Source organism: Panthera leo, chromosome B2 (assembly GCF_018350215.1).
Source record: "Panthera leo isolate Ple1 chromosome B2, P.leo_Ple1_pat1.1, whole genome shotgun sequence".
Taxonomy (NCBI): Eukaryota; Metazoa; Chordata; class Mammalia; order Carnivora; family Felidae; genus Panthera; species Panthera leo.
In genome coordinates this window covers 116,227,542-116,253,309 of record NC_056683.1, presented here as the reverse complement: position 1 = coordinate 116,253,309, position 25,768 = coordinate 116,227,542, and the positions used below count along the sequence as shown (strand labels likewise).

Below are 25,768 nucleotides of genomic sequence, written 5' to 3'. Positions count from 1 at the left end.
GAGTTTTTTCAAAATAAACAGACAATAAAAAACACCGACTGAGTAACTGTCCTATTAAAAATATTCAGCAAGTCAAAATATAAAAACTGAATTACTTTCACATACCATATTAATTTTATACACATATAACTTTTTGATCAGACTGGTGGCTAAAATAAAAAAAAATTATAAAACCATTTTCAAGACTTTTTCATGCACATTCCTTTTTATCCAGATCAGCAAAGAAGTTTTCATATGGAGCTGTTGACTGGAACATGAAAATAGCCTCTTTCCACAGATCGGGTGCATATTTTAATGGTGTCTGTGAAAATGAAATTCTCCCTCTCTATCACAGGCAAGCCACTGACTGGCGGTAGTTTTCCTCCGTATCCCTGAATGAATATATGCATTTTTAGAAACCATTCTAAGAAAAACTGATTAAAGAGCAGAAAGACATTGAATTGAAACTCACTGGCCCAAGTGTTAACTCCAGCAGAGAGGCATAGGGCGGCATATTTTTACTGAGTTAAAGGAAGAGCTTTACTCTCTCCTTCATGAGTGATAGCAACGAAGTGGGTTCTGCTATGAAATGCTAACACTTGCTTTCATGTCCTGCCCTATTTCTTTCCCTTACAGAATAGCTATTAACATAAAATTTCAGAGTTGATGAGTCCAGACATCATTTATGGGTAAGCAGGGAAATAAGGGTTTTATTAAATACGAGACAAAGAGTAGGGGCTTAGCAAGTATTTTATAATCAATGCTGAGTTGTGGCAAATGAATTGTTACTTTGGCTATTCCTTTCTTCTCTCTCTTAGGTTGAAATCTAAATGATTGTTCTCAATCTTGTGTTTATATCAGTGTACTTCAGGGATATGACACACTTCTAGTGGTGACTGTGGTTCTACTAAGTGACTGTCAAGGCCAGGTGGGGAATGCCACCTGAAAGAGTGTGTTTCAATTTCAAGGGAGGGTGCATTTATAAACTAGTTGAGAATAATTCATATAAACAACTAATCTAGTCACTGAAAAGGAGGGATGACCCACGTTGCTGAAGGCTTATTTCAATTCTGATCCCACTACTCCTTGGATTTCAGTTGTTCTCAGATCTGCAGGGACCTCCCTGCATCCAAACTCAGTAGGGTCTTTTGGTCCTTATCTTAATCCACATCTATGCAGTTTTTGATGTTAACATTTCCTTCCTTCTAGGAAATTGCCTCTTTTGGCTTTCCTAGTGACAGACAACCTTTCTCCAGGTTCTTGTACCTTTCCAACCTCATTCGTGATTTCCTTCTTTGGGATTATTTCTTTGAATATTTCTGAAGTGTTATGTTCCCTAATGCATCTCCATCTGGCCGCTTCTTGGGTTTTAGTTATCCAGGGAACCTCCAGTTTATATCTACTTACTTTACGTTGACAACTCAAAAATATATATGTCTGGACCTGATTTTGCCTAGAAATCCACATTCAACAGATGAGACATAATCATCTGTATATCTTCTCGGTACTTCAAACTAAACACATTCCAAATCAAAATGATTATCTTTTTACCCAAAAATCCTTATTATTTATTTGGTGGCACTATGACCCCCACCCAATCTCCTAAATTAGAGACTCATGCTGACTGTCTCCTTGCTATTCCACATCTAATCAACCAAGAGCCCTGCTAATTTCATCTCCTAAATAACTCTAATATCTACCTTATTTTTTTTTAAAGTTTTACCAAACTATAATTGACACAATAGAAGTTGCTTATGTTTGAAGTGTACATTTTACAGGTTTTTACACATGTATACATCTGGGAAACCATCACCACACTAAAAACAAAAAAAGTGAACATATCCATCACCCCAAAAGTTTCCTTATGCCTCTTTGTTATCCTTCCTTCCTGTGCCTCCCTACCCAACCTAATTCTCATGTAGCCTCTGTTTTCTGAGACTATAGGTTCATTTGTGTTTTCTATATATTTGACATAACTTTTTTTATGTATGCCTTCTTTCACTAGCAATATTTATTTTGATATCCATCCATTTTGTGTGCAGATTACTAGCTCACTATTTTTATTGCTAAATAGTATTCCATTGTGTGGGCTATGTAACAATTTGTATATCTATTAACCTGTTAACAGCTGATTTAGTGTTCTGTTTTTTGAGGCTCACAAAGAAAGACGCTATGGACATTCTGGTAAAGGTCTGTGTATGGAGATATGCTTCATGCGTCTTGCGTGGATACTTAGGAGTGGAATGGCTGGTTCATATAGTAGGTATATATTTAACCTAATAAGAAAATGCCAACCCAGTTACCAATGCGGCTGCCCATTTTCCATCCTCTTCAGCAGGGTATAGGAGCTCCAGTTACTCTCCATTCTTGCCAGCCCTGGGTATGTTCAGTCTTTGTAACTGTAGGCATTCTAATAACTATACGATGGTATCACACTGTGGATTTATTTTGCATTTCTCTAGTGTCAAATTCCACTGTAGCTCTTATTTCAAGTCATCATACATCTCCTGCCTGGACTACTATTGAACCTAATTGGTCACTCTGCCTTAAGTTTGATCTTCTGAAAATTTCTCTTCCTTATTTCTCCTTTCTCGGATTATTTCTTTACAGCCTCCTTTGTGGAGTCTGCCTTTATTATACCCCTTCGACACTGCTGTGTGCTTCAGGGCTTTGGATCCTCTCACTCTAGAAATGGCTGCGTGGTTTTTCTCATCTCTATTCAGCTACAACTATTAATGACATGATAATGACTCCAAGCTGCCCATCTCTCCTAGAGCTCTGCGAAACCTCAGGTACACATAACTGATTGCCTGCCAATTACACAGCTTCCCTAGGCTGCTCAAGATATTAAGAGTACCTTTCATACAATATGTCCAAAATAGAACCCAGCATCTTTTCTAGAAAACCTATTCTTTTTTTTTTTTTTTTTTTTTTGGATCCAATAGCTTGGTACATGGCACTAAAATATGTTTTGTTGTTTAAGAAAAAGGAAGGAATTATTCTTGATGTCCCTTTTTAAAATATTTAGCCTCCATGTTGAGTATATCATAAATAAAGCTCCTTGATTTTAAAATGCTTGACATCTTTCATTTCTACTCTTTCCTCTCCATTCTTATGCTTTCGTTCTCCTCACTGTTCACCTGGTTTACTGCGGACTGCAGCAGCCCCTGAAACTGTCAGATATCTACCCTTTAAAGTTTTCCGTGGGAACTTTACTAAAGCACAAATCTGATGGTGTCACATTTTAGATTAAAACTCTTAGTAGTTCCCTACAGCTTTTACGATAAAGTTGAAATTCATAAGGCCTTTTATGAACTGGATCTGTTATCTCTCTAGCCTCATTTCATAAATTTTTTGGCAACATACATCCTGTTAGGCTATGGATTTACTTGTAGTAACTATAGTGGCCAAGTTCAGGCTACTCCAAGATGAGCCACTTATATATGAAGACTAGTGTGAGCTAAAAAGCAATCAAAACCAGGGCTCCTGGGTGGCTCAGTTGGTTAAATGTCTGAATCTTGAGTTTGACTTAGGGAATGATCTCATAGTTCGTGGGAGTAAGCCCCATGTCAGGCTTTGTGCTGTCAGCACAGAGCCTGCTTGGCTTTCTCTCTTTGCCTCTTTCTCTCTGCCCCTCCTATGCTGGTGCACACACACTCTCTCTCTCCCTCTCTCAAAAATAAACACATTTAAATTTTTTTTAAACAAACAATCAAAACCATTTGCAGTGATGTGGATGGAGCTAGAGTGTATTATGCGAAGTGAAATAAGTCAAATACCGTATGAGAAAGACAAATACCATATGATTTCATTCATATGTGGAATTTAAGAAACAAAGGAACAAAGGGGAAAAAAGATAAACCATAAAACAGACTCTTAACTGTAGAGAACTGAGGGTTACTGGAAGGGAGGCAGGTTGGGGAATGGGTTAAATATATGATGGGTATTAAGGAAGGTACTTGTGATAAGCACAAGTACTCACATCCAGGTATTGGATGTAAGTGATGACTAAGTTCTATACCTGAAACTAATATTGTACTGTATGTTATCTAGCTGGGATTTAAATCAATACTTGTAGGAAAAAAGCAACCAAAACCCGGTTGATTCAGGAAAAGCCCTTTTCCTCCCCCACAACTGCTTAGAAGAATTTAGATAGAGGACCTGCTCCCAGAAGAGCACTATCACCACAGATAATGACATTGCACTGTGAACTAGGTGTAGTTGACAGAGAGAGGAACCTAGCAAGGCCTGTCTGATCAAAGTCTTCTGTGTGCCATTGTTTCTGAGTGGCTCAACAAACATTTATTCATGAAACATTTACCCCCTCCCCCACCCTTTCTTTTTATCTTCCTGTAAATTGCATTCTTCCCTTTGAAGTCCCAGACCCCTACCTTCTTCTCAGTTCACAATGACACGTATACATCATTTTGCCTGTCTTTGGAATTTCCATGTGTGTGTGGATTCCCTGCATGTACACCATCAAATCGGATTTTGTCCTGTTAATCTGTCTCATGTCAATTTGATTCTTAGGTCCAGCTAGAAGGACCCAGAAAGGGATGGGAAATTCTTGCTCCTCGACATTAACTAAAGCCTTTCCCAAATCGTGTTCAGCAGAATGCTAGTCTTGCATAAATGGAAAGATTTTAGTGATCGTAGAAGTTTGGGAAATGTTGGGTCAAACAGAGTAAAACACTCTTCTTAAGTATTATGCAGAGCCTCCCCCATGCAAATGTGCACTGTGCCTCTTTTATGCTGGAACAATGTATACGGCAGTACTCCAACTTATATAAGCACAAACCAGGTTTTGTTCCAACTGAGGAGTTTCTCCAGACCTCCATATTACAAGGAAGAGCAACTGGAAACTGATGTCTGATGATGTATGATGCTCTCTGAGGCCTCTAGGCTCTCACACAACATTCACCTCTCTGAAGTGTCCAAAGGTGCTGTCCATCCAGTGAAGTTCTCAACTCCTGCTCGTGCCTCAGGGCATTCGCCAACCTCTCTGTGTGACTTAAACATCTCTCTCCTGAGATTCCTAGCCTACTATACTTTTTTTTTTTTTTTAAGTTCATTTATTTATTTTTGAGAGAGCGAGAGAGAACATGCAAGTCGGAGAGGCACAGAGAAAGAGAAAGAATACAAGCAGGCTCCTCACTGTCAGCGCGGAGCCTGACTCCCAGGTTGAAATCATGAACCTTGAGATCATGACCTCGGCCAAAATCAAGAGCTGGACGCTTAGCCGACTGAGCCACCCAGGCGCCTCCATCTACTATACCTATTTTGACACAGCAATTAGCTTTTCTCACCATTGATTTACTTGCCTATCTCCCCCGTTAGAGTGCAAGTTCCTTGAAGGCAAGGACTTGTGACAGACCTCACTCAGTTCTTATGCAATACTTATGCAGTTCTTATGCGGTGTGTGCTTGCCAGATATTTGTTAAACACAGGAATGAAGAATGGTGCAAAGTTAAACCGAAATTCTCATGACATATCACATTGGCACAATGAAAACTAATTAGGTTTAATTTTATAAACAGAAGTATCAAAGTTCCATTTGCAGATATTGGTAATGCTATAGTACACAGAGTGAGGGGAATTATACTTAAATAATAGTAGCAGCACACTAAGACCTAAGAGACTTGGATTTCTATCTTGCTTATGAGATCTTACATGTATACGTCTCTGACCACATGTAAGTTTGAGCCTATGTTTCCCTTTCTCTAACACCAGAACTAAATACCCGCTCAAATCAGCAAATGAAAAAAATGTTGAAAGAGTTCCTGAACTATAAAGAGGTTACATTATTGTTATTTGATTATTTACTTGCACACATACAAATATTTGGCCTTTTTAAAAAGCAAAGAACTGGTAACTGTGCGACCACCCCTACAAATTGCACATGTGAGTCGCTCTAAAGGAAACATCTTGGTAAAATAAGAAGGAAAGACAAGCACACAACCTTTTCAAACCTACTACAGGATATAATTTTACAAGTTGTAAGATAGTTTGATGTTTTCAAATTAAGCTTTCAATGTTCAAAGAAAATGACAGAGAACCATTTGCCTCTTCAATCAGTCATGTGTAACCCAAGTCACCTATCATCTAAGCCAAAGAGATGAGTGTATCCAATTTTCACAGAATTTGTGAGTACCTAAAATTACAGACAGGGTCTTCCTCATGATTAGATACATGGGAACGTTGGATAGCATGATTAAGGCTCACAGTGCATTATTACCATAGAAACTCACCTTGTTTCTGAATTCTTGACAGGGTGAAGGATTTCCATTTCCCATCATTATGGTTTTGATTGCTGACAACGGAAGCCATTCCTGAACCCAGATCATAGCTGACTTTTATATGCCCATCGGTGAGTTCTACACTCATGAAATCTTTCTATGATGAAGTAAAAATACATCAGTGATTAGATACGCAGCGAAACATGAGTATTCACTTTCTTTGTGGGATTTATAATAGGGCCTTATGGCTAAGTCGCTAAATGTGTTGATCGGTAAGTGACATCCGTTTTAGAAACAGAATTGGTACTAGTATTTTGTGAATGTTGGTGGGTGTGATATCATGGTGTCAATGGTCACAACCAATTACTAGGGCATATCCTTTTATGACAGAAGAATAAAGGAGGTTCCTATGAAAACATATTAAGCCAACTAAAAGATATGTTCCCTGGAAGAATTTACTAAGAGATATTGACTTAGAAAAACAAGGAGGACATTTAGTACCACCTTTCAGCTTAGGTGTTTAGAAGACTAAAGCAGTAGTTTTGCTGCTGCATGATTCCATACTGCAGGAATCTTTACTGGGTGCTTCTCTTAAAGGATTATATAGGGAACTATATTGAAAATAAGTAATAATTATATTGCATCTGTAATTGAATTTATCAATGAAAATATATAAGTTCTATCTGCATCACCCACTCTTGGCTGTCACACAGCCACCCCTGAATTCTTTGAATAATAATTGATAATTTAACAATAACTGATAATTGTATTGGAATCCTATGGAAAGAGGCAAACAAATGATCAATCATGGAAAATCAGCTGTGCATGTCTTTACCAGGTCTCGTGTGGCAAGGTACATCAGGAGAGCACTTGAAGAAAATGTTCTGAACTTGAACATGACAGTTGAGATGTTGGGGTACCAACGAATGGGGCGGCTGACCAATGCGTACCCTTCTCCATCAAACTGAATAGTCCCTTCACTATCTTCTACCTGAGGACTGAAGAGAGACATTTCACATGAATCAATATCTGTTTCACCCATCAGTATTCAATACATCAAATTGTCTTCTGAGACTCAATTGTGAGCTGTTCCAGGACAGAAACCATCCCAAATAAATCTTCAATCCTTCTATTTCTCTCCACCTCTACTGCCACCATTCTAGACCAAGTAGCAATCACCTCTTACCTGGACTTTATCTGGTGTTCAATAAATAAGTTATTGATGTTTTAAATGCTTTATGTTTTACTGAAATACTTGGTGGAAAGTTATGGTGGCATTTAAGTGTATCTTAGTGGTGTGAACAGGTGGGGTTTTGGATAGACTGAGAATGTGTTATTACATATCTCATATACATAACATAATGGGGGGGGTTGGGCGCAATGGGTGAAGGTGGTCAGAAATACAAACTTACAGTTATAAGAAAAACAAAACATAATGGAATAAATGTCTCTACTCTCTCAATTATTGCTCTCCAATAGGTTTTTCTGGGACAAATTAGATTCAGACAATAAGGGATGCCTCTATCTATTTCAGTGTGTGTTTTTCTGTGTTCTTCACTAGAATGCAAGCCATATGAGACCAGCTAGAGATAATGGGCCAGGCTTTATGTCAGTCACAAACTCGGCACCTAGTATGACACAGCTCATAGTAGAATCTCATATGTGCAATGAAAGAGATTTTAGTATAGCAAATTGCCTCACAGAGAATATATATTATATCAATATTGGTCGAATCATTAAGAAATATCTAAGATAATCCTTGTAAATATGACACTTAGAATCATTTCTTTTTCAAATGCAAAGTTATTTATCATCTATCGATCAACCTAATGGTGTTGTTACAGATTAAGTCTCAAATTGTGGAGATTTTTTAAAACTTTAAATATTGGCATATTAGCATCTGCTTGAATCTCTGAAATTGGAGTGCTGTATTAACTTGAGGATAGAGGGGAGATATTGAGAGATATTATAGCAATGTCATTGTAAAATAACCAGAGTCTAGAATATTATTTGCACGAAATCTTGGCTAATGATAAAACCAGCAGTGTACAAACATTAATTGGCTTGTGAAAGAAGAACTGTTACATAGTTTAGTTGTAGTTGGCTTTCTGTCTGTTCCTGGACCACAGAGAAATAAAAATGAAGACAAAAAAGAAGGGAAGAGTCTTTACTGTGTCTTGCATGGTCTGGCTTTTGTAATTTTAAGTTATATCTAATTTAGAGTAAGATCAGATGATGTCATACATTTTTTTTCCTAATGTAAACTTAAAAGATGCTTTTCAATACTCCAGCAAAGTGTTAACTAAAAGTATGAGGAGCTAAATTAGTCTATTAATAAACAGTATAATTGGTAGTGAATAAATTGGCTGTGATTGGGTCTTTCTTCATCATTACAACAAGCCTGCTAATTTCTGGAGCACTGCATTAGAGATAAGAGACTGTTGTGTAGAATCTAGTAAGGAGAAGTTCCTTGAGTTCTTGAAGCCTAGGGTTTTGCATTAAAGCTGCCATGCTACCATTGACAGTCTGAAAAGTGTTGGCGGTGGGGGGAGGGGGTCACTGTTGACAGTTTTCTGGACGCTTTGAGCCAATGCCCTGGCACTTATAATTTAAACAAATAAACAAAAACATAAAGCCTCACTACACAGAACAAGTATTAGGATAAAAAATATATCACATTTTTTTTGTTGCTGTTTAAGAACTCTGGGATATTTATACTCTCATACCCTTATGTCCTTAATCTATTAATTCCTTCAATATTAATTAAAAAAATAGGAAAGTAAATGGCAGGTACCTTTGAATCTGATGTGAGGACCTGCTACAAGTCCCCTAACCCTTCAGGTGTCACCTTGAGATAAAAGGGTTAGATCAGTGAATGATTTCTAAGGCCTATTACTACTCCATTCCTTTAGAAGATTCCCCTATTCAAGTAAAAGGCAACTCTGCAGGGGAGGGTTTTGTGCTGAGAACCTTTAAACCTACAGATGTAGATCAGCCCTGAACTTATTGGCCAAACCCAGGTAAGCCTGGCTTTAGATGGGTGACTTTGAGATGGGGGAAAAAACGAATCCTTCCAGGTGTAGTCTATAATACTTCAACAACTAACTTTATACTGGAGTGTTCTTACTCATTTTGAATATTTACCAGGAAAAGTAACTATTTTTTTCTTATAATTAACATAGGTTAAGCTTCTTAACTTGCCTTTTGTTTCTCTTTTGAACTTTGATGTCTGGTCATTTATTAAGGACTAATTATTTTTTTCTATTTGGAACAGACACACTCTTCCACATGTAACTTGTTAACTATAAAACTACAAGTATATTGGGGTTTAGGACATTAACATTTCATCATTGTTTCAATATTCAGTTAAATATATTATATTTGTAACAGTTTTTTTTCTGTTTTAATTTTAATGTGATTTTTAGAAGTTTAAGAAAAATAAGATACTTTTTTTTTAATAGTCCTGGTAGACTCTTTCTTTTCTTTTCTCTTTTCTTTTCTTTTTGATAATTCTTTCTAAAGCATAACAATTATATCCTTTTACTGACTACTAAATAAATGAGCATTCCTAAAATGGACATTCTAAGATCTATAAAATGTTCTCAGTCTATGTCTCACAGCCTCAGCTTTTACATCTCCCACATATAATCGTTTCTGGTCTAAATCTGGAATGATTGGTATTTATGTTAAAATATATGTGTTCTCTTGAAAATAAAACACTACCAGGCACTGGGAGTTCTATAAAAATTATTCCTACAAATACCAAGACTTACAGAAAAATAGGGTTGGTGCAGGGTCACTCAAAACTTATGCAACTTTATAATCAGAGTGCTCACAAAAATAACAGTATTGATCAAAATATTAGCCTAGTTCAAAAAGCTATGTTATAATATTTAAAATGAAGAATTATTGCAGTAAATATAAAACTATACCTTAAAAGGAATAGGTGAAAGTCATTTGATGGCAAGTAGGGACGTAAGGAAGGGTGGACGGTGCTGAGTGACAGAGGGGGCAAAAAGGCACAATGCTGGAGGGGGAGAACTTCCAAGACAGAGTGCTTGGCCAAACCAAGGGCAAGTTCATGGGTAGACTTAACATTCAGCTGCCTTTGCTCAGTCGTGCAAAACTTTTACATGCTGGGAAGAACTTTTCGTTTTAAAGTTTATTTATTCTTTTGAGAGAGAGAGAGAGCACAAGCAGGGGAGGAGGGCAGAGAGAGAGGAAAAGAGAGAGAATGCCACGCAGGCTCTGCACTGTCAGCACGAAGCCTGACGCAGGGGTCGAAATCACACACTGTGAGATCATGACCTGAGCCAAAACCAAGAGTCGGACTCTGAGCCACCCAGGTGGCCCTGGAAAGAACTCTGTCCAAAACTTATATGACTTCCACACCTTACTGATATCATTCTCCCACTTGCCAATCTTGCCTGAGTAAATTCACACTTGTAAAGCAGAACAGAGTTTACTTGTCCCTTCCTTTTTTTTTTATTTTTATTAAAAAAAATTTTTTTTTAACGTTTATTTTATTTTTGAGACAGGGAGAGACAGCGTGAATGGGGGAGGGTCAGAGAGAGAGGGAGACACAGAATCTGAAGCAGGCTCCAGGCTCTGAGCTGTCAGCACAGAGCCCGACGCGGGGCTCGAACTCACAGATCATGAGATCATGACCTGAGCCGAAGTCGGATGCTCAACTGACTGAGCCACCCAGGCGCCCCTACTTGTCCCTTCCTGAGAACACTCTGGCTTTCCAGCCTTTGCTGTCCCTGGTCCCTGGAACTAGAATGCTCTTTACCTACTATCTGCCAGCTCCTCCTTTGGACTCTTACTCCAGGGCAAGGCCCACCTCAAATGTTACCTCCTCCATGAAGAAGTCTAACACACTATTATAATCATATAAATTAATATAATATTTTATATACTAAAGGCACAAGATCTTTGCAGAATTTCTAAATGCATGTTATAATCTTAATACATTATATGTACTGCATTGAATGGACAATTGTTGATGATAGGCTTTTGAGAATCCTTTTTACAAATTTACCAAAAAAATGTTTAGGGAAAAGTTGGTGTTAATTTGTGAGTAGAGGAATGTTAATGTGAGCCTCACTGTCTTTGTTGTATTAACAACATTTTACAGAAAACATTCCATGTGAGATTTTGTTGAAGATTATTCACCCAGCCACTTTAAACTATGAATGGTTAGGCTTTTAAACTACCCTCAGTTCTGCATTGACAAGTCCATGATGTTAAGATGAAAATGGTAGTCTGCTATACTGATGGGGAATCTGGGTCCTGGCAATGTGCATGTTCCCTTCCAATTGGAAATTAAAAGTATGAACTACTTAGCACCTAGTGATGTTGAGCTGCTATGTGTGTGTATTAAGCTTCTAGGTATTTAACTTAAATGTTATAGTTTTAACAGGCTCACTTGATTGTTGGGCTCTAAGTCATTTATGCTGAGAAATCCTCCATTTCTAGCTCATTGTTTTATATCCTCTATTCAGGTATATATAAGAATATCTATTCTCTATACATGCTTTTGTATGCTTGCTAAAATTTTAAAATTCCTACACTCTGGGGCACTTGGGTGGCTCAGTCATTTGAGGTCCTACTCTTGATTTCGGCTCAGGTCACGATCTCATGGGTTTGTGGGATCGAGACCTACATCAGGCTCTGTGCTGACAGCATGGAGCCTGCTTGGGATTCTTTCTCCCTCCTTGTCTCTTTCTCTCTCTCTTTTCCTCTCTGTCTCTCAAAAATAATAAATAAACATTAAAATAAATAAATAGGCATTAAAATAAATAAGTAAATAAGTAAATAAATAAATAAATTCCTACACCCTAACCTCTATGTTGTAATTGGTGATGTGTATTATGGCACTTTCTCCTATCCTGTCTTGGCCCCTTCTTATCCTTCTCCACTTAAGCAGATACTTCAAGTCCAATGGGTTTCCACTCGAAACACTTATAGGACCCTATGTGTTATTTGGAAAATCCTGTAGGAGATCAATTTGTACCAGGGTTCTCCATTTTGTTGTAAACATAAGTAGAGTGTGTCCAAGCTCTGTGAAGCCTGAAGCTTAACAAGTTCAGGGAAAGCTCTCTTTAAGAAAAAAGAAATGATGATGACAGCATAGCTACAGATATGCAAAACCTCCTGGTGCCAGACATGAAGGGTGGTTGGAGTGGAAAGAGACAGTAGTCTTAACTGACTGAGGTTAAACTACCTTGCCCTGTAGATTTTACAAACACACATGACCAGTTAAAGTACCGCCAAGGCACCTCCCATTCGCCCAAATGGGTGAAAGGATTTGACCTTTTATCAGCTTCATGGTAAGTCACCTCTGGTCACGATCCCTTCCAACCCGCTCCATATCATCCACGTGATAACAGAATATCGTACAATAAAATTCTGTTTTTGTAAAGCACAGACCAGACCTTAGGGGAGTCCTCATCTCAACTAACCTGACAGTACATCCTTTGCAGTCACCTTCTTTTTCTCGGAAATTCCATAACCCTATAGGTTTGCTGTCAAAGTATGTTTCTCCCATACAGCCAGTGAATGTAACCACGCGTACAGCATCGGCCTTCTGCAGAGAGAAGCATTATATTTGTTAGAGTTAGAATTTCACAAGAAGTCTTAGAGTACCCACGAGCGGCATTGGCAGCAAAATCTGGAGTACTTATTATGTGCTCTTTGTGATAGTCTTGGCTTGTACATATTCATCTTTAACCCTATTGTATCCTCACAGATCCTGGTTATTTTGTGCGAAGCCATTTTATCACCATTAGTAAATAAACACTTCCTAGCTTCCGGCTTCAGGTGAGCTACTTCTCTGCTTTGAGATTCCATTTTTTGTCTCTAAGATGGGATTCTTAGGGGCGCCTGGGTGGCGCAGTCGGTTAAGCGTCCGACTTCAGCCAGGTCACGATCTCGCGGTCCGTGAGTTCAAGCCCCACGTCGGGCTCTGGGCTGATGGCTCGGAGCCTGGAGCCTGTTTCCGATTCTGTGTCTCCCTCTCTCTCTGCCCCTCCCCCGTTCATGCTCTGTCTCTCTCTGTCCCAAAAATAAATTAAAAACGTTGAAAAAAAAAAATTAAAAAAAAAAAAAAAAAAAAAAAAAGATGGGATTCTTAGAATTCAACTGGGTAATTTATTCATGGTACCACATTCAGTGCCTGACACAGAGGAGGTATTTAATTAATGAGAGCATCCGTACACCACTAAGGAGACATCTCTCTAAAGATCTGGAGAAGGGGCACTCACTGACTACATGGAAGGGGAAGAAACAACTCACATAGAGATCACTTAGTGATAGTGCTGCCCCCAATTTTTCATTTCCTCCTATACCCAAGCAGGTTTCCAACTCCGGAGAATGAAGGGAAAGAGTGAATTTGTAAGAGAAGGGACCATATTGTGATTCTCTGCTAGTATACACAGCATAAAGCCTATTAGGGCTCAGTAAATATTTGTTAAATGACAACCCTAGTGTCATTTTCACAGGGAAAGGTCGTAAGCTTGATATATAACACAATCACAAAGGAGGGGAATGACCTGGTCTACTCTAATGAAACTTGGCTGTAATTTAAACAACGATTTCTTTTGGCACGGACACATTACAAATAAATTCTATATTCTGGTACCTGTAACTTTAGAAACGCTTTGCCAAAGCTGACCCACAATTATCTGAGTACTCTAGGGTTAAAAAGTGAATGGATGTGTTTGGGTTTTAGAACATATGTAGGAAGATGATCCCTGAATAGATAACGTTTGTAGTTACCATTTTGGGTGAAACTCAACATGTACATCTTTCTCTTGCTGTGACTCAGTGGTGCACTGCCATGTAGAAAGAATGTTTATCACAGCCACTGACATTTACAAGTCAGAGCGGCCCTTGGAATTCTCTGTTATCAGTTGGAGTCTCTTTTAATTTTCCGGAGGTTGATTATCCTACTTGTGGATTCTATTTGCTTTTTGCTTTCCCTTCTTGCATCCTAAAAACTAGACTTGGGATATTTTCCTGCTCCTTTGAATTTTCATTAGCATGTTGATTTAGTTACTTGTTTCCAGCTTTTGGTTCATATTCTGATGTGTTAGGAGCCTTGAAACTCTTGGCCAAATGATTAAGATTTTCTGCAGATTTCATTTGTCTGTTTTCTTTTTCCCTGAAACTGGCATAAGCAAATTTATTTATGCCTAGTGACATCTGAATAACAATAAGAATTATTTAGGATGCAATTTAATGTGTGACTACCACACCTTAGGCATTTGTTGTAAATTTCATGCACATAATCTCTCACTATTCACTGTGGCAGTGAAACGTGGTGCCTAAGGATGGAGGCTTCTGTGGCTGCTAACCTGTGTTCCAATCCCAACTCTGCCTCTAACTGCTGTGTGACCTTGGTCGAGTCATTGAATTTCTCTCTGACTCCGATTCCTTAAATATAAAATGAGGAGGATATTATCTACCTTTTGGGGTTGCTGTGACAATTAAATAAGTTAATTCACGTAAATTCCTTATAATATTACTTAGCACAACAGGGCTTTAAAATGTTATAAAAATTTATTGTCATACCTTTCAATATGCAAGCAAGGTAGATATTTTAGCTCCCTTTTTCTAGTTGAGAAAACTGAAGGCCAAGGGGCTAAGTGACTTGCCTGTTAGAGGCGGAGAATCCAACTTGGATTTGATTTCAAAATGCATGGTTTTTATACTACTCTGTGCTCCCCCTATATTTATCTTTCTGGGGAGGAGAGAAAGTTGGCAACATGACTATATATTACTATGTGCCATATATATTTATATGCTGTTCTAAGAAATGAGGATGGTTTTAGTGTGTAGCTCTGGAATCCATTCCAATACTTTCGAGTCACATCTCATCCACGAAGCAAATAAAACAACCTCGCTCTCTATGAAGGCTGAGCTCTCATAAATTTGGGGTCACCCTGGCTTTTCACATTTTCTGACTAATCCCATCCCGGGACTATTCTGACAAGCCCAGGGTTATCCATTGTATTTGGTTGTGTTCTTGCATGTCACCGACACGTCGTTTTTCCATTTAATCAACACGAGCTTCTTTTAAAATGCAGGCACTTTGCAATTTCAAATGCACAAGGACCTGTCATGAAGCAATTATGAATATTAAGCGCAGTGCTCTATAAGAATGAGGGGAAGAGCAACTTGAAAACTTTAAAAATCCGACCATGATTTGGAAGCTTATGACTCCTGTGATATTTCCCAAGGTATTCATAAATCTTTTAATTAGATGGAAGTTTGAACCTTATAGCACTTCGTATCAATAAATCATAAGCTGATTCAGAAAAAGGGGTATAATGAAAACACACTTTGCTCTTGAGGCAACCGAAACAAGACTGTAAAGAAAACAGGTGCCACCGATAAGGGCAAAAGAACCGTTTAAGTAAATACGCATAGGCTTAAAAACATTGTGTTTCCAGACTGAATAGTCAGAGAAGAAGAAATTCCTACTCAAAATACATTTACGTTTTCATACACACATGAAGGAAAAAATAGTCAAGTTTTTGCAAAGCTTCATCATGCCTTCCCCTAGAGTCATCACGTCAGGTCTTATGTACAGAGATGAGATCAACAGAATGGGAAAGAGAACGCTACCTTCAGTTTCCCAGTCAAGCCACCAACGAACAGCATCGCGTTTGCATCCACATCAAGAATAGTATACCCTGGAGGAGACACCGCGTGGTATGTACTGGGCACAATGCTGGCTTTGGGTCCATCCAGGGCTCTCACAGAAATGGTCCCGTTCCTCCCAGTTCTTGAGGGGTCCGCGTTGAAAGGAAGTGAAAGAAAATACAGAAAATGGAATATGCATCACATTTACAGGAACTTCAGTTTTAAAAGGTATGAAACATAGGACTTGTTTTGGAATTTTCAAGAGATAACTGGGTGCTGAGCTTCAAAAGATCTGGATTCATTACACTGCAAGTCAAAACCAAGAGTCTGATCTTTGCTGGATGCTGACTGTCAGATTCAGCCAGGGACCAGTAAGCACATACCCTGACTCTGCACCTGGTAGTTGATATGAAATGACGCAGTGGCAATTAGCCGATGGAACTGCCACTGGTTAAATGGAAAACCTTTTTCCTGTTGCTTTCCAAAACACTTTACTATCTACCAACACATGCTATTTCAACAAGTTCATACTACTTTATTTAGCATTTTGTCTAATTTAATTCAGCAAGTGAACCCCAAATGAGCCACCCTTCTGCATTATACGCTCCATCGTTTCTCCTAAAATCCCTTATTATATCTTGGATCCAAACTTGCTGAAGTAGAGTCTTCCTGGAATTGTGCATCTTTTATTGTTTGGCATATACCATCTTAACGCATACAGCATAATGTCTGCTCTTCAGAGTTGTGTATACAAATTGCATAGAAGAACTGTGCTTTTAAGTTCCATTAATAGAATTCTGAAAGCTATTATTATTTTATTTCATTTTCTCAAGTGATTGATGTCTATGACTTGTTAAATATGAAACACCGCTCTCTCTTCTAAGCGGCCACAACAGAACTTGAGTGTCTCTGTCTCTCCCTGCTGTCTCATTTAGGAAATCTTTTTCTCTCTGAGGGTGTAGTGTTGACTAAAGTACCCGGAAACAACAGAATGAATTTATCAAATAAGGTTCTTCTTCATCTTGCCAGATCTTATCAGTATCCCTTCTGATTGAAAAATTGACCTCTGTGAATGTAAATATTCTTAAACTCATAGTACTTTATCTCTCCCCAACCATCACACATGCAAGCATACTATCTGCTTTCTCTCTCTCTCTACACACACGCACGCATGCACACGCACACACACACACACACACAACATACTGTCTGACTGTCTGTCTCTCTCTCACACACACACACACACACACACACACACACATACAACACAACACAACACATTCTTTTACCAAAGATCTAAAAAGGAACTAAAAATATTTCTTCTCATTAGGTTTTAAGCTTTAATATGGAAACATTTAAGCATATGCAAACCCAGAGTAAAACTCTTTGTATCCATCATCTACATTCCAGAGTTGCTTTAGCCAACTCTAGCCCCAGGCCCTTCACTCTACCTCTCAACTACTAGCTGCTCTGGGTTCAGTAGGTGTTGGGAATAAGGAAAAGGTGAGGACATGAGGGAAAAGGATTGAGGACAACAATGGGTTCTCTATGTTATCTATACACTGCTAGAAGTTAACTGAATTAAAGCTTTAAATACAGAATGAATCAATATCTTGTTACTTTCCATTTTAAGTAGTATGGTCCTGACGTACTATATATTTGTGCCAGCATTTAGAAACTGCACCTGCCTGTAGGCAACGCTGCTGTGTAGAGTAGAAGAGGAGCTGAGCACTCGAAGACAGGCGCCACTGGCAGCTTTCATGCTCTGGTTTGTACTGAACGAGGGCAAGTCCCAGGGGACTTCTTCTTCAGGGGAGAGAGTATGACTGATAGTATGATGGTATGGCTATGAGACAACCAGATGAACGGTCCAAAATGGACTGGTCACTCTGGTCAGTACCTTGAAGGTTTGTCAGTTGCTAACAGGGACTATGAGAGACCTGTTCACACACATATAGACATATACATTTACTACATAAAATTTGTATACATGCATACATAGCTACCTCCTTGAAATGGAAAAAGGAGTTTTCTTTTAAACTGGGAAAGTACGTCAAAATTCTGTCATTTAATTGTCTTAATCTTTATTAAGGTAGTTACCTTGATGCCTCAATACGGTACCAGTATGAGTCATCAATGGTCAAATCTGGATACTCTACGCGTCCAACTCCGGATCCAACATCCCAGAGAAAGCTTACTTTGCCTTTACGCATTTCTATAGCCAGAAAGTCAATCTAGTCCAGAGAAACACAAAAATGATACATATCAGACATCTGAGGAGGCCAACAGCGTTCTTTTCAACAGGTGGTATTTACAGATATGTGAAATAATTATAAGTCTCACAATAAAAATTCTCAAATGATATGATTATTATGCATGATTAAGTAATATTTATTATTGTATCTTTAAGGCAACACGTGTGTCCTTACTGCTGAGGCATATGTGTTAATTTAACTAATTCTACTTTTCAAACAAGTCTTTTCTCCTTCTGATTCTTTTGGTAGAGACAAAAGAAAATATTTGGATGCATAATTCATTGTTTTCACCAAGGATACTGACATATATATTTTTCTGTTTATTTATTTATTTTAGGAGAGAGGGAGTGGCAGAGAGAGGGAGAGAGAGAATCCCAATCAGGCTCTGTGCTGCCAGCATGGAGCCCAGTGTGGGGCTCGAACTCAGAAACCATGAGATTATGACATGAGCTGAAATCAAGAGCCGGACACTTAACTGACTGAGCCACCCTGGTGTCCCAGACACTGACATTTTTAAGGAGCTAACTATGATTTTTCACCTAAGGTGACGTAAAAGTTCTCACCTGAATGACAAGTATTGACTTATGCAATGACTGATTTGTTGAAAATTTTATTCATTTTGGAAGATCCCCATGCATACAAAGTTAAATGTCCAAATAAAAGGAATGAAAACTTTTCGGGTGAGATTTGTAGATATGACTTCTGTTTATTCAGGTTCAGTTATAAATTCAACATGAATCAAAAGAGTTTTCATCGGCAGGAAATGCATACACAATTTGTCATTTTCTTTTTTTTAAAATTTTTTCTTTTTAACGTTTATTTATTTTTGAGACAGAGAGAGAAGAACATGAACGGGGGAGGGTCAGAGAGAGAGAGGGAGACACAGAATCTGAAACAGGCTCCAGGCTCTGAGCTGTCAGCACAGAGCCCGACGCGGGGCTCGAACTCACAGACTGAGAGATCATGACCTGAGCCGAAGTCGGACACTCAACTGACTGAGCCACCCAGGCGCCCCCACAATTTGTCATTTTCATTTAACATGAAAGCTCATTGTAATTTCTTAGAGACTTGTTTTAAAAATTTTTTTTAATGTTTATTTATTTTTGAAGGAGAGAGAGACAGAGCATGAGCAGGGAGGGGCAGAAAGAGAGAGGGAGACACAGAATTCTGAAGCAGAATCCAAACTGTCAGCACAGAGCCCAATGTGGGGCTCAACCCCACAAACCACCAGATCATGACCTGAGCTGAAGTCAGACACTCAACAGGCTGAGCCACCCAGGCGCCCCCATTAGAGACTTGTTTTTAAAGCTTTATTCCTATTAGTCCTTCTTCTTAAATAGGCAGATCTGAAAATATCATTCTAAATAAATGCTGGCATACTCACAAATGAAAGCAGATGTACCTAAACCCTGTAAAAAGTTTTCTTCATTTCATTTTCCTTCTAACTTAATTTGATACTTCAGAACTTTCATGACATAAGATTCTGAGGTTTGCAAATCTGAAAACCTAACACAATTTTGGGAGCATATTATTAGATTCTATACATTTTCCTTACTACTGGGATTAACCTCTGCCTATTCACACATACAGGAGACTGAAGAAGCTGGATATTGAACTTACAAATTTGGCACTTCCAAGATAAAAAAGGAGGTTGTCGGCCACAGCTGTCTTTACATTGACAACGATATTATTGTAGCTTCCCTTCTTGATTTCCGGCTTGTATGTTCGAATGCAGTCACCCCCGGAAGACACAGATACTTTGATCTTCAAGAAAAACAGGCACAAAGAACCAAGACTAAATCTCTCAGAAAGTGTGAAGTACCTCCCAAACAACTACAAAACCATCATCATCCCTTCTTTGAAGTTATTTTTCTACCATCAAATAGAATCATTAAATGCCCATATGTGGACACCATTATACTCATTAATGAGGGCGCGGAAGCCAGCTTCCCGGGGAGATTTGGACAATGAGCTGTTCACAGCCCATATCATGTTAGTGTGCTACTGTTTTTTGAAGCATCCAAGTAACAAATTCTTACCTTCATACCTTTCTCCTTTATGAATGTGGGGACATTTTCCAGAGGTGATTTTATATGAAGCTAATGATAATGATCTTCATTAGGGTTGTTGAGTGAAATTCTACAGTTCAAATTTCAGTGATTTTCATATCACTTTAGTAGGACATCATTTTTCTTTTAGTTTTCGAGAGGAAATTACCTACCCTCTCCTGTTCTTACAGTTGGGAGAGGCCAACTAGATTTTGTTCTAGATGTTCTAACAATACGAAGAATATTAATCATGCCACTCAGAACATACATTTGAGAAAAAATTACACATTTTTATTAAGTAAATGAAACGGAAATAATTTTCCAGGAAATGAATAATTTGCCAGGAAATGAAACGGAAATAATTTTCAATGGCTATTCCTACTAATGTATTTAACAGCTCCTTTTTCTTTTGACGAGTACTTTAAAAATTACTATAAATTGCTAAGAAAGGAATTCCTACATGAACGGAACTGAAACTGCTCAGGCCGATTCTTACTCACATTTAGGGAGCCTTTCTTCAGTCACAAATAACACTAGTTGATTATGTGACTTAATTTCCTTCGGTTCAGGTGTACCCTCAAATGGCATTTTCAGGATGGCAATGGAGTTGCAGGGACTCGGGAAGAAACTGCAGCTTTGCTCCATGGCAGTGCTCCAAGTAGGAAGCGGAGACAAGGAAGGGTGCAGACCTTTCCTTGCCACTGATTTAAATGCTCAGCTTCCAGAAGCCTCTTGGTTCTCACTAGCAGTGACTATTCTCATTCCTTCTAGCACTTGGTGCTACTCAAACAGTTTTTGCACTTGGGAGAAAACCAGCTAGCTTTATTGTTCCCCTCACAAATGCCAGTCTCCATGTTATGGTGACACAGGAAGCAGCTCCAAAAGTCTAGAGAATGGGCATAGGCAGCACCAGGACCCCTCCCCAAGTGTGGTATAGACAACACTGAAGAGGTGCTGGATGAAAAATTGGGTACATTTTCAAAAGAAAGCCAAGGAGAGATTTTTTGGTTCTGATGAATATGTAAATTCATATGTGTTTGAGAACTTCTGGGGACATAGCAGATCGGTTGCATTTCCTATAGACTCCGTGTAAGTCATGTATTTGTATATTATTGTTTCCTCACCTAATCTGATAACCAAATTGCATCCATCATCTGCACGTCTGCAGAGAAATCAAGTGCTGGAAAGGTACAGGGCTCAGCCTAATGGAGCTCTGTGTGGTGACCCGGGGCTTGAATAACCTCAAAGCCTGTTGCTTAGATGGTTTTCCTTGTCCTTGCCTTCCTCCTAAGGGGAGGGGGTAGTCTGCAACATTGGTACCCAGAATGTTTGCTCTGTGTTCTGGGGGGAGATATAGTCTTCCTGCTAAGTGTAGTTTCCTATCAGGAAGTTTGTTCTTTGCTCCACAAATGATGGGATTTTCCTTCTACATAAGGTGCGAAGAGTAGGTAAATGAAAAAGACTTGAGAAAAACAGAACTAGGAAACATGCAACTTTTACTCTGGATGTTAATACTATGGAGCAGACATGCCGTGAAGGTTGGCAGAGGGTGCTACCTGATGGAGTAGCAGCTATACCAAGGGTTGTCCAAGGGCTTAGAGAGAAAAAGTATAAAGCATGAGAAGGATAATACGGTAGAGGGCAGGCAGGAGAAATGCAGCTTTCAGATGTTTTAATGTTTAGGAAAAGGTGCAGGATATCATGAGTATTTGAAGACCCTGGCACCAAGCAAATCCAATATCTAAAGCAGGGTATACGCATCACTGACATAATAAGATAGTCAAAGAGAAGAAATCAAGGTCTACCGGGAATTCGTGAGTGGAGCTGAACAGCAGATTGAATGATCTTCAGCAGGAAATCATAACCAAATTCCTAGTGGGGCTGGATTAGTAATCAAAAGTAACTGGGTGTGTGGTCTGTCTTACCTTTATTTCTCAAATGCTTCCTAGTTTGGGCCACTGAGCCACATTATGGCTAGTTTAATCACAAGTAACTTATTTTTGTTCACAGAATCCAATGTAATCATACTACTTGCTTGCTGTTTAGAGAAGAACTGCCTGAATGTGGGTGGAATACACGACAGTTTGGTCACAGGATTGGTTTCTGTGCTTGGTTAGGTATACCTGGGGGAAATGATAGGGGATTGCATGACTGGTGTGTTGAAAAGGGGATTATCAAAGTGTAGACTACAGAGCACCAGTGCTGAAGCCTAAGTGAACTGTGGAAGTTCTGAGAACGGAGAGTCTACGGGAGTAGCCATTTTAAAACTCAGGGTATTTACTATTGCTAGGAGTTATAGTTAATCTCCTTTATGCCATAGTATAAATATCTAAAAATATGGTTCTCTGAACAAAATGATGGTGTTATGCCCCAGATGCCAGCAATTGATCTCGTAAAGTAATCTATTGCTCAACTCTTACACATTTATATAAAAATCCCTCTGGATTTTCTGTTTTCTGCCTTATGGTTTTGAATATATCCTCAGTATCTGAAAAATTCAGGCAGCCCAAACAGTTGGTAACCAGTCCATAGCTACTAAGCTCTCCTTTTAACTTCGTTGTGTTTTGATTTCCAGTAATAGAGACCTCTTTAACAAATCTAAACAAAGTAAATCAAAATACAGTATTTATAAATTTCTCTAGAAGTTGCTAGGACATATGTCTTTCATAAGAAGGGAGAAGTTTCTGAAACACAAACATTTCTTAGAATGTTCGGGTCTATCAATTATTCTTCTTTCTAATATGAACCCTTCCTAAGACTTCTAAACAAAAACCACTAAACATTAGATACCTCCAAGGCATTTCTCATACAACATTACTAATGAATCATTATGAACTCAATTAAACATTATTGAGGATCCCATTATTATGTCTATTGGATTTTCACTGCATTATGTTCATCCAGTAACTAGGTCATTCATTTAAAAAGAGTATCAGCTACTCAATTTCAGAGCCAACAAACCAAAGAAAGATACTCTATTTTTATTTAAAAAATTTTAAAATGTTTATTTACTTTTGAGAATGAGAGAGCACAAGCGGGGGAGGGATAGAGAGAGGGAGACACAGAATCTGAAGTGGGCTCTAAGCTCTGAGGTGTCAGCACAGAGCCCTACGCAGGGCTGGAACTCACAAACTGTGAGATCCTAACCTGAGCTGAAATCGGACACTTAACCGACTGAGCCACCCAGGTGCCCCAAGAAACCTACTTTAAAATACATATCTTTAATTTCTTGGTCATGTTGAGTACGTATCAGGGCCACATTCAGACACTCGTGCCAGGTTACAAATATATTTATAAATCAGGCAGATGTCATCTTCAATAAGCACAAAACTCACTTGAAAAAAATTTAGCTTGCTTCTGTATTTCTAACATCTTATTAAAAAAATAAGACACTTTGCTATAACTTCCATTTCCAAGCGTGACTGAAAATTTCCTTGAAAGGCATGGACAATGGTTAATTCTTCTAGCATTTCTTTATAACTTTCAATTTGTATCTTGAGACAGGTTTTATATACTTAACATGCCACAATTTTATCTTTTTCCCCTGGCGGGGGGGGGGGGTGGGGAGGGTAGGAGAAAACACAACTGATGACTATATGGCATATTTTTAGATTTCTTTATAAGAAGAAATAATAAAAATGTCTGGATTTGCCCACATGATGACTTAAAAAATGTGGCTAAGTGTATGATTCACAAGAGAATATTTACTATTTTTGCTTCTTTAAATTAACATTGCAAAATACAGGAGTGATATCTCAATCTCTGTTTCTCTTGTTACTACCACCTGCTACAGGTGAGACTCTTATTAAAGTGGCCTTCTTTCTAGTATTCTCTCATTTACACGCTAAGCTACTTCCAGATTCATATTCAAAAAAGCACAGCTCTGATAATATTACGTTTCATGTTCGAGAACTTTCAGCTTTTCCTCACCAATGAGGTTTATCTCAGGTATAACTGTGTCTAAACAAAACTTCTCCCCTTACCAGCCAAGGCCAACAAGAGCTGGTCTCCGCTGACCTTTCCTGTTTAATGTTCACTCTACTAATAATCCTGGCAAACGAGACCACTCTCTCATGAAATGACCCTGAAACTTCCTTCTCTCTCTGCCTTGCTCATTCTCAGAATACTCTGCTTCCTTACCCTCCCCTCCCTCATCCAGCACTACCCCACTCAAGGCCTGGCTCAAATTCTTTTCTTTGGAAAATCTGGTCCCTACCAGAGGGGATCTTCCTTTCCAGAACTTTATCCCCCTTCCCATTGCTCACGTACAGTAGCACACTATTTGGCATTATCTTAGAGTTATTTACCTATATATCTTATTTTTTCTATGGTGTTATAAACTTTGTACATAAAAGTAGCCTTGAGCATAGGAGATGCTTTTTCTACATTGGCTTAATCTTAGTGAAAACCACAAACCTCAGACTATCATCTGACTTCTTTTCACTTTGTGCTTCATATATATCATACTCATGTGGCATCATACTGCCTACATGGTTTTCATATTGTAGCTCAATATGTATCTTCTCAACCCTGGCTGCTGCTTTCACTTTGAGCTTATGTGCATCATCTTGACTAATTTTTTGTCATTTTCTAAATTTCTCTTTAAATTTTTTAACGTTTATTTATTTTTGAGAGAGACCCCATGCGTGTGGGAGGGGCAGAGAGAGAGGGAAACACAGAATCTGAAGCAGGTTCCAGGCTCTGAGCTGTTAGCAAAGAGCCCGGCGTGGTGCTCAAACCCACAAACCGTGAGATCATGACCTGAGCCGAAGTTGGCCACTTAACCTACTGAGTCCCCCAGGCACCCCTAAATTTCTCTTTAGTCAGCATGAATCCCTTTTTAAGGTGCACCTTGATCTTATTATCTTAGCCTTGTTTAGAGGTATCAGCAATGTAAAATGATATACCGTTACTTGGGCATCATATTATTGGTCCACTACTAAAAAATATATAAATTGATGAGTTAAGAAAAGGCATTTTCTGGTCCTTTTAGCTTCAAAGTTGTTCAGAAAAATGGAACTTTCAAGATGGAAGACTTAGGTATCTAAAAAGATTTGAGTATAAACATGACAACACAAAAACTGTTATTTTTTTCTTGCATTTCTAGAGTTGTCATGGGATGAATTTACTAGTCTAGATAAAGTTTCACATTGGCACTTAATAATTCTACCCTGGTTCAACAGATTACTATCTTCTAGAAAGTTCTGTTTTTTTCCTGATAGTTTTCTAATTAGGTTAATAAAGAGCAAAATTTTGATACAACTGAGGTATTCTCCATTCTTAATTCAAAAAAACCTGCAGAAATTATAACCAAAATAATTTTTGTTGTCACTTGTACTCAGACAAAAAATATAGAAAATAGTGGTTCTTCATTGCTATTTATTATTCTATGTACTCTTGTTCATTCCTTCCTGATACAGCCCCACTGATTGGCCTTTTTTGCTTTCATCAAAAGCAAGGAACTCTCATTCATGTCTTTTTAACATACAATCTTGCTATTTGTGCTACTCTATTCAAATACTGATAAAATATAACAAAATTCCCATTTCTTTAAAAAAAAATTAAGTTTATCTATCTGAGAGGGAGAGAGAGACAGCGCAAG

General features: G+C 38.4%; 1 protein-coding gene across 4 annotated transcripts in view; it reads right to left on the bottom strand.

The window, feature by feature from the left end:
* LAMA2 (laminin subunit alpha 2) overlaps positions 1-25,768 on the bottom strand; it is a 609,036-nt gene that overhangs the window by 52,699 nt on the left and 530,569 nt on the right. For all 4 annotated transcript variants that reach the window (XM_042939791.1, XM_042939793.1, XM_042939792.1 and 1 more), the window contains 6 exons: positions 19,739-19,882; positions 17,964-18,097; positions 15,846-16,005; positions 12,680-12,804; positions 7,051-7,213; positions 6,228-6,372 (listed from right to left, as the gene is read on the bottom strand). In XM_042939791.1, coding sequence (XP_042795725.1) covers positions 6,228-6,372; positions 7,051-7,213; positions 12,680-12,804; positions 15,846-16,005; positions 17,964-18,097; positions 19,739-19,882 — 871 coding nt within the window. The remainder of the gene's footprint in view (positions 1-6,227; positions 6,373-7,050; positions 7,214-12,679; positions 12,805-15,845; positions 16,006-17,963; positions 18,098-19,738; positions 19,883-25,768) is intronic.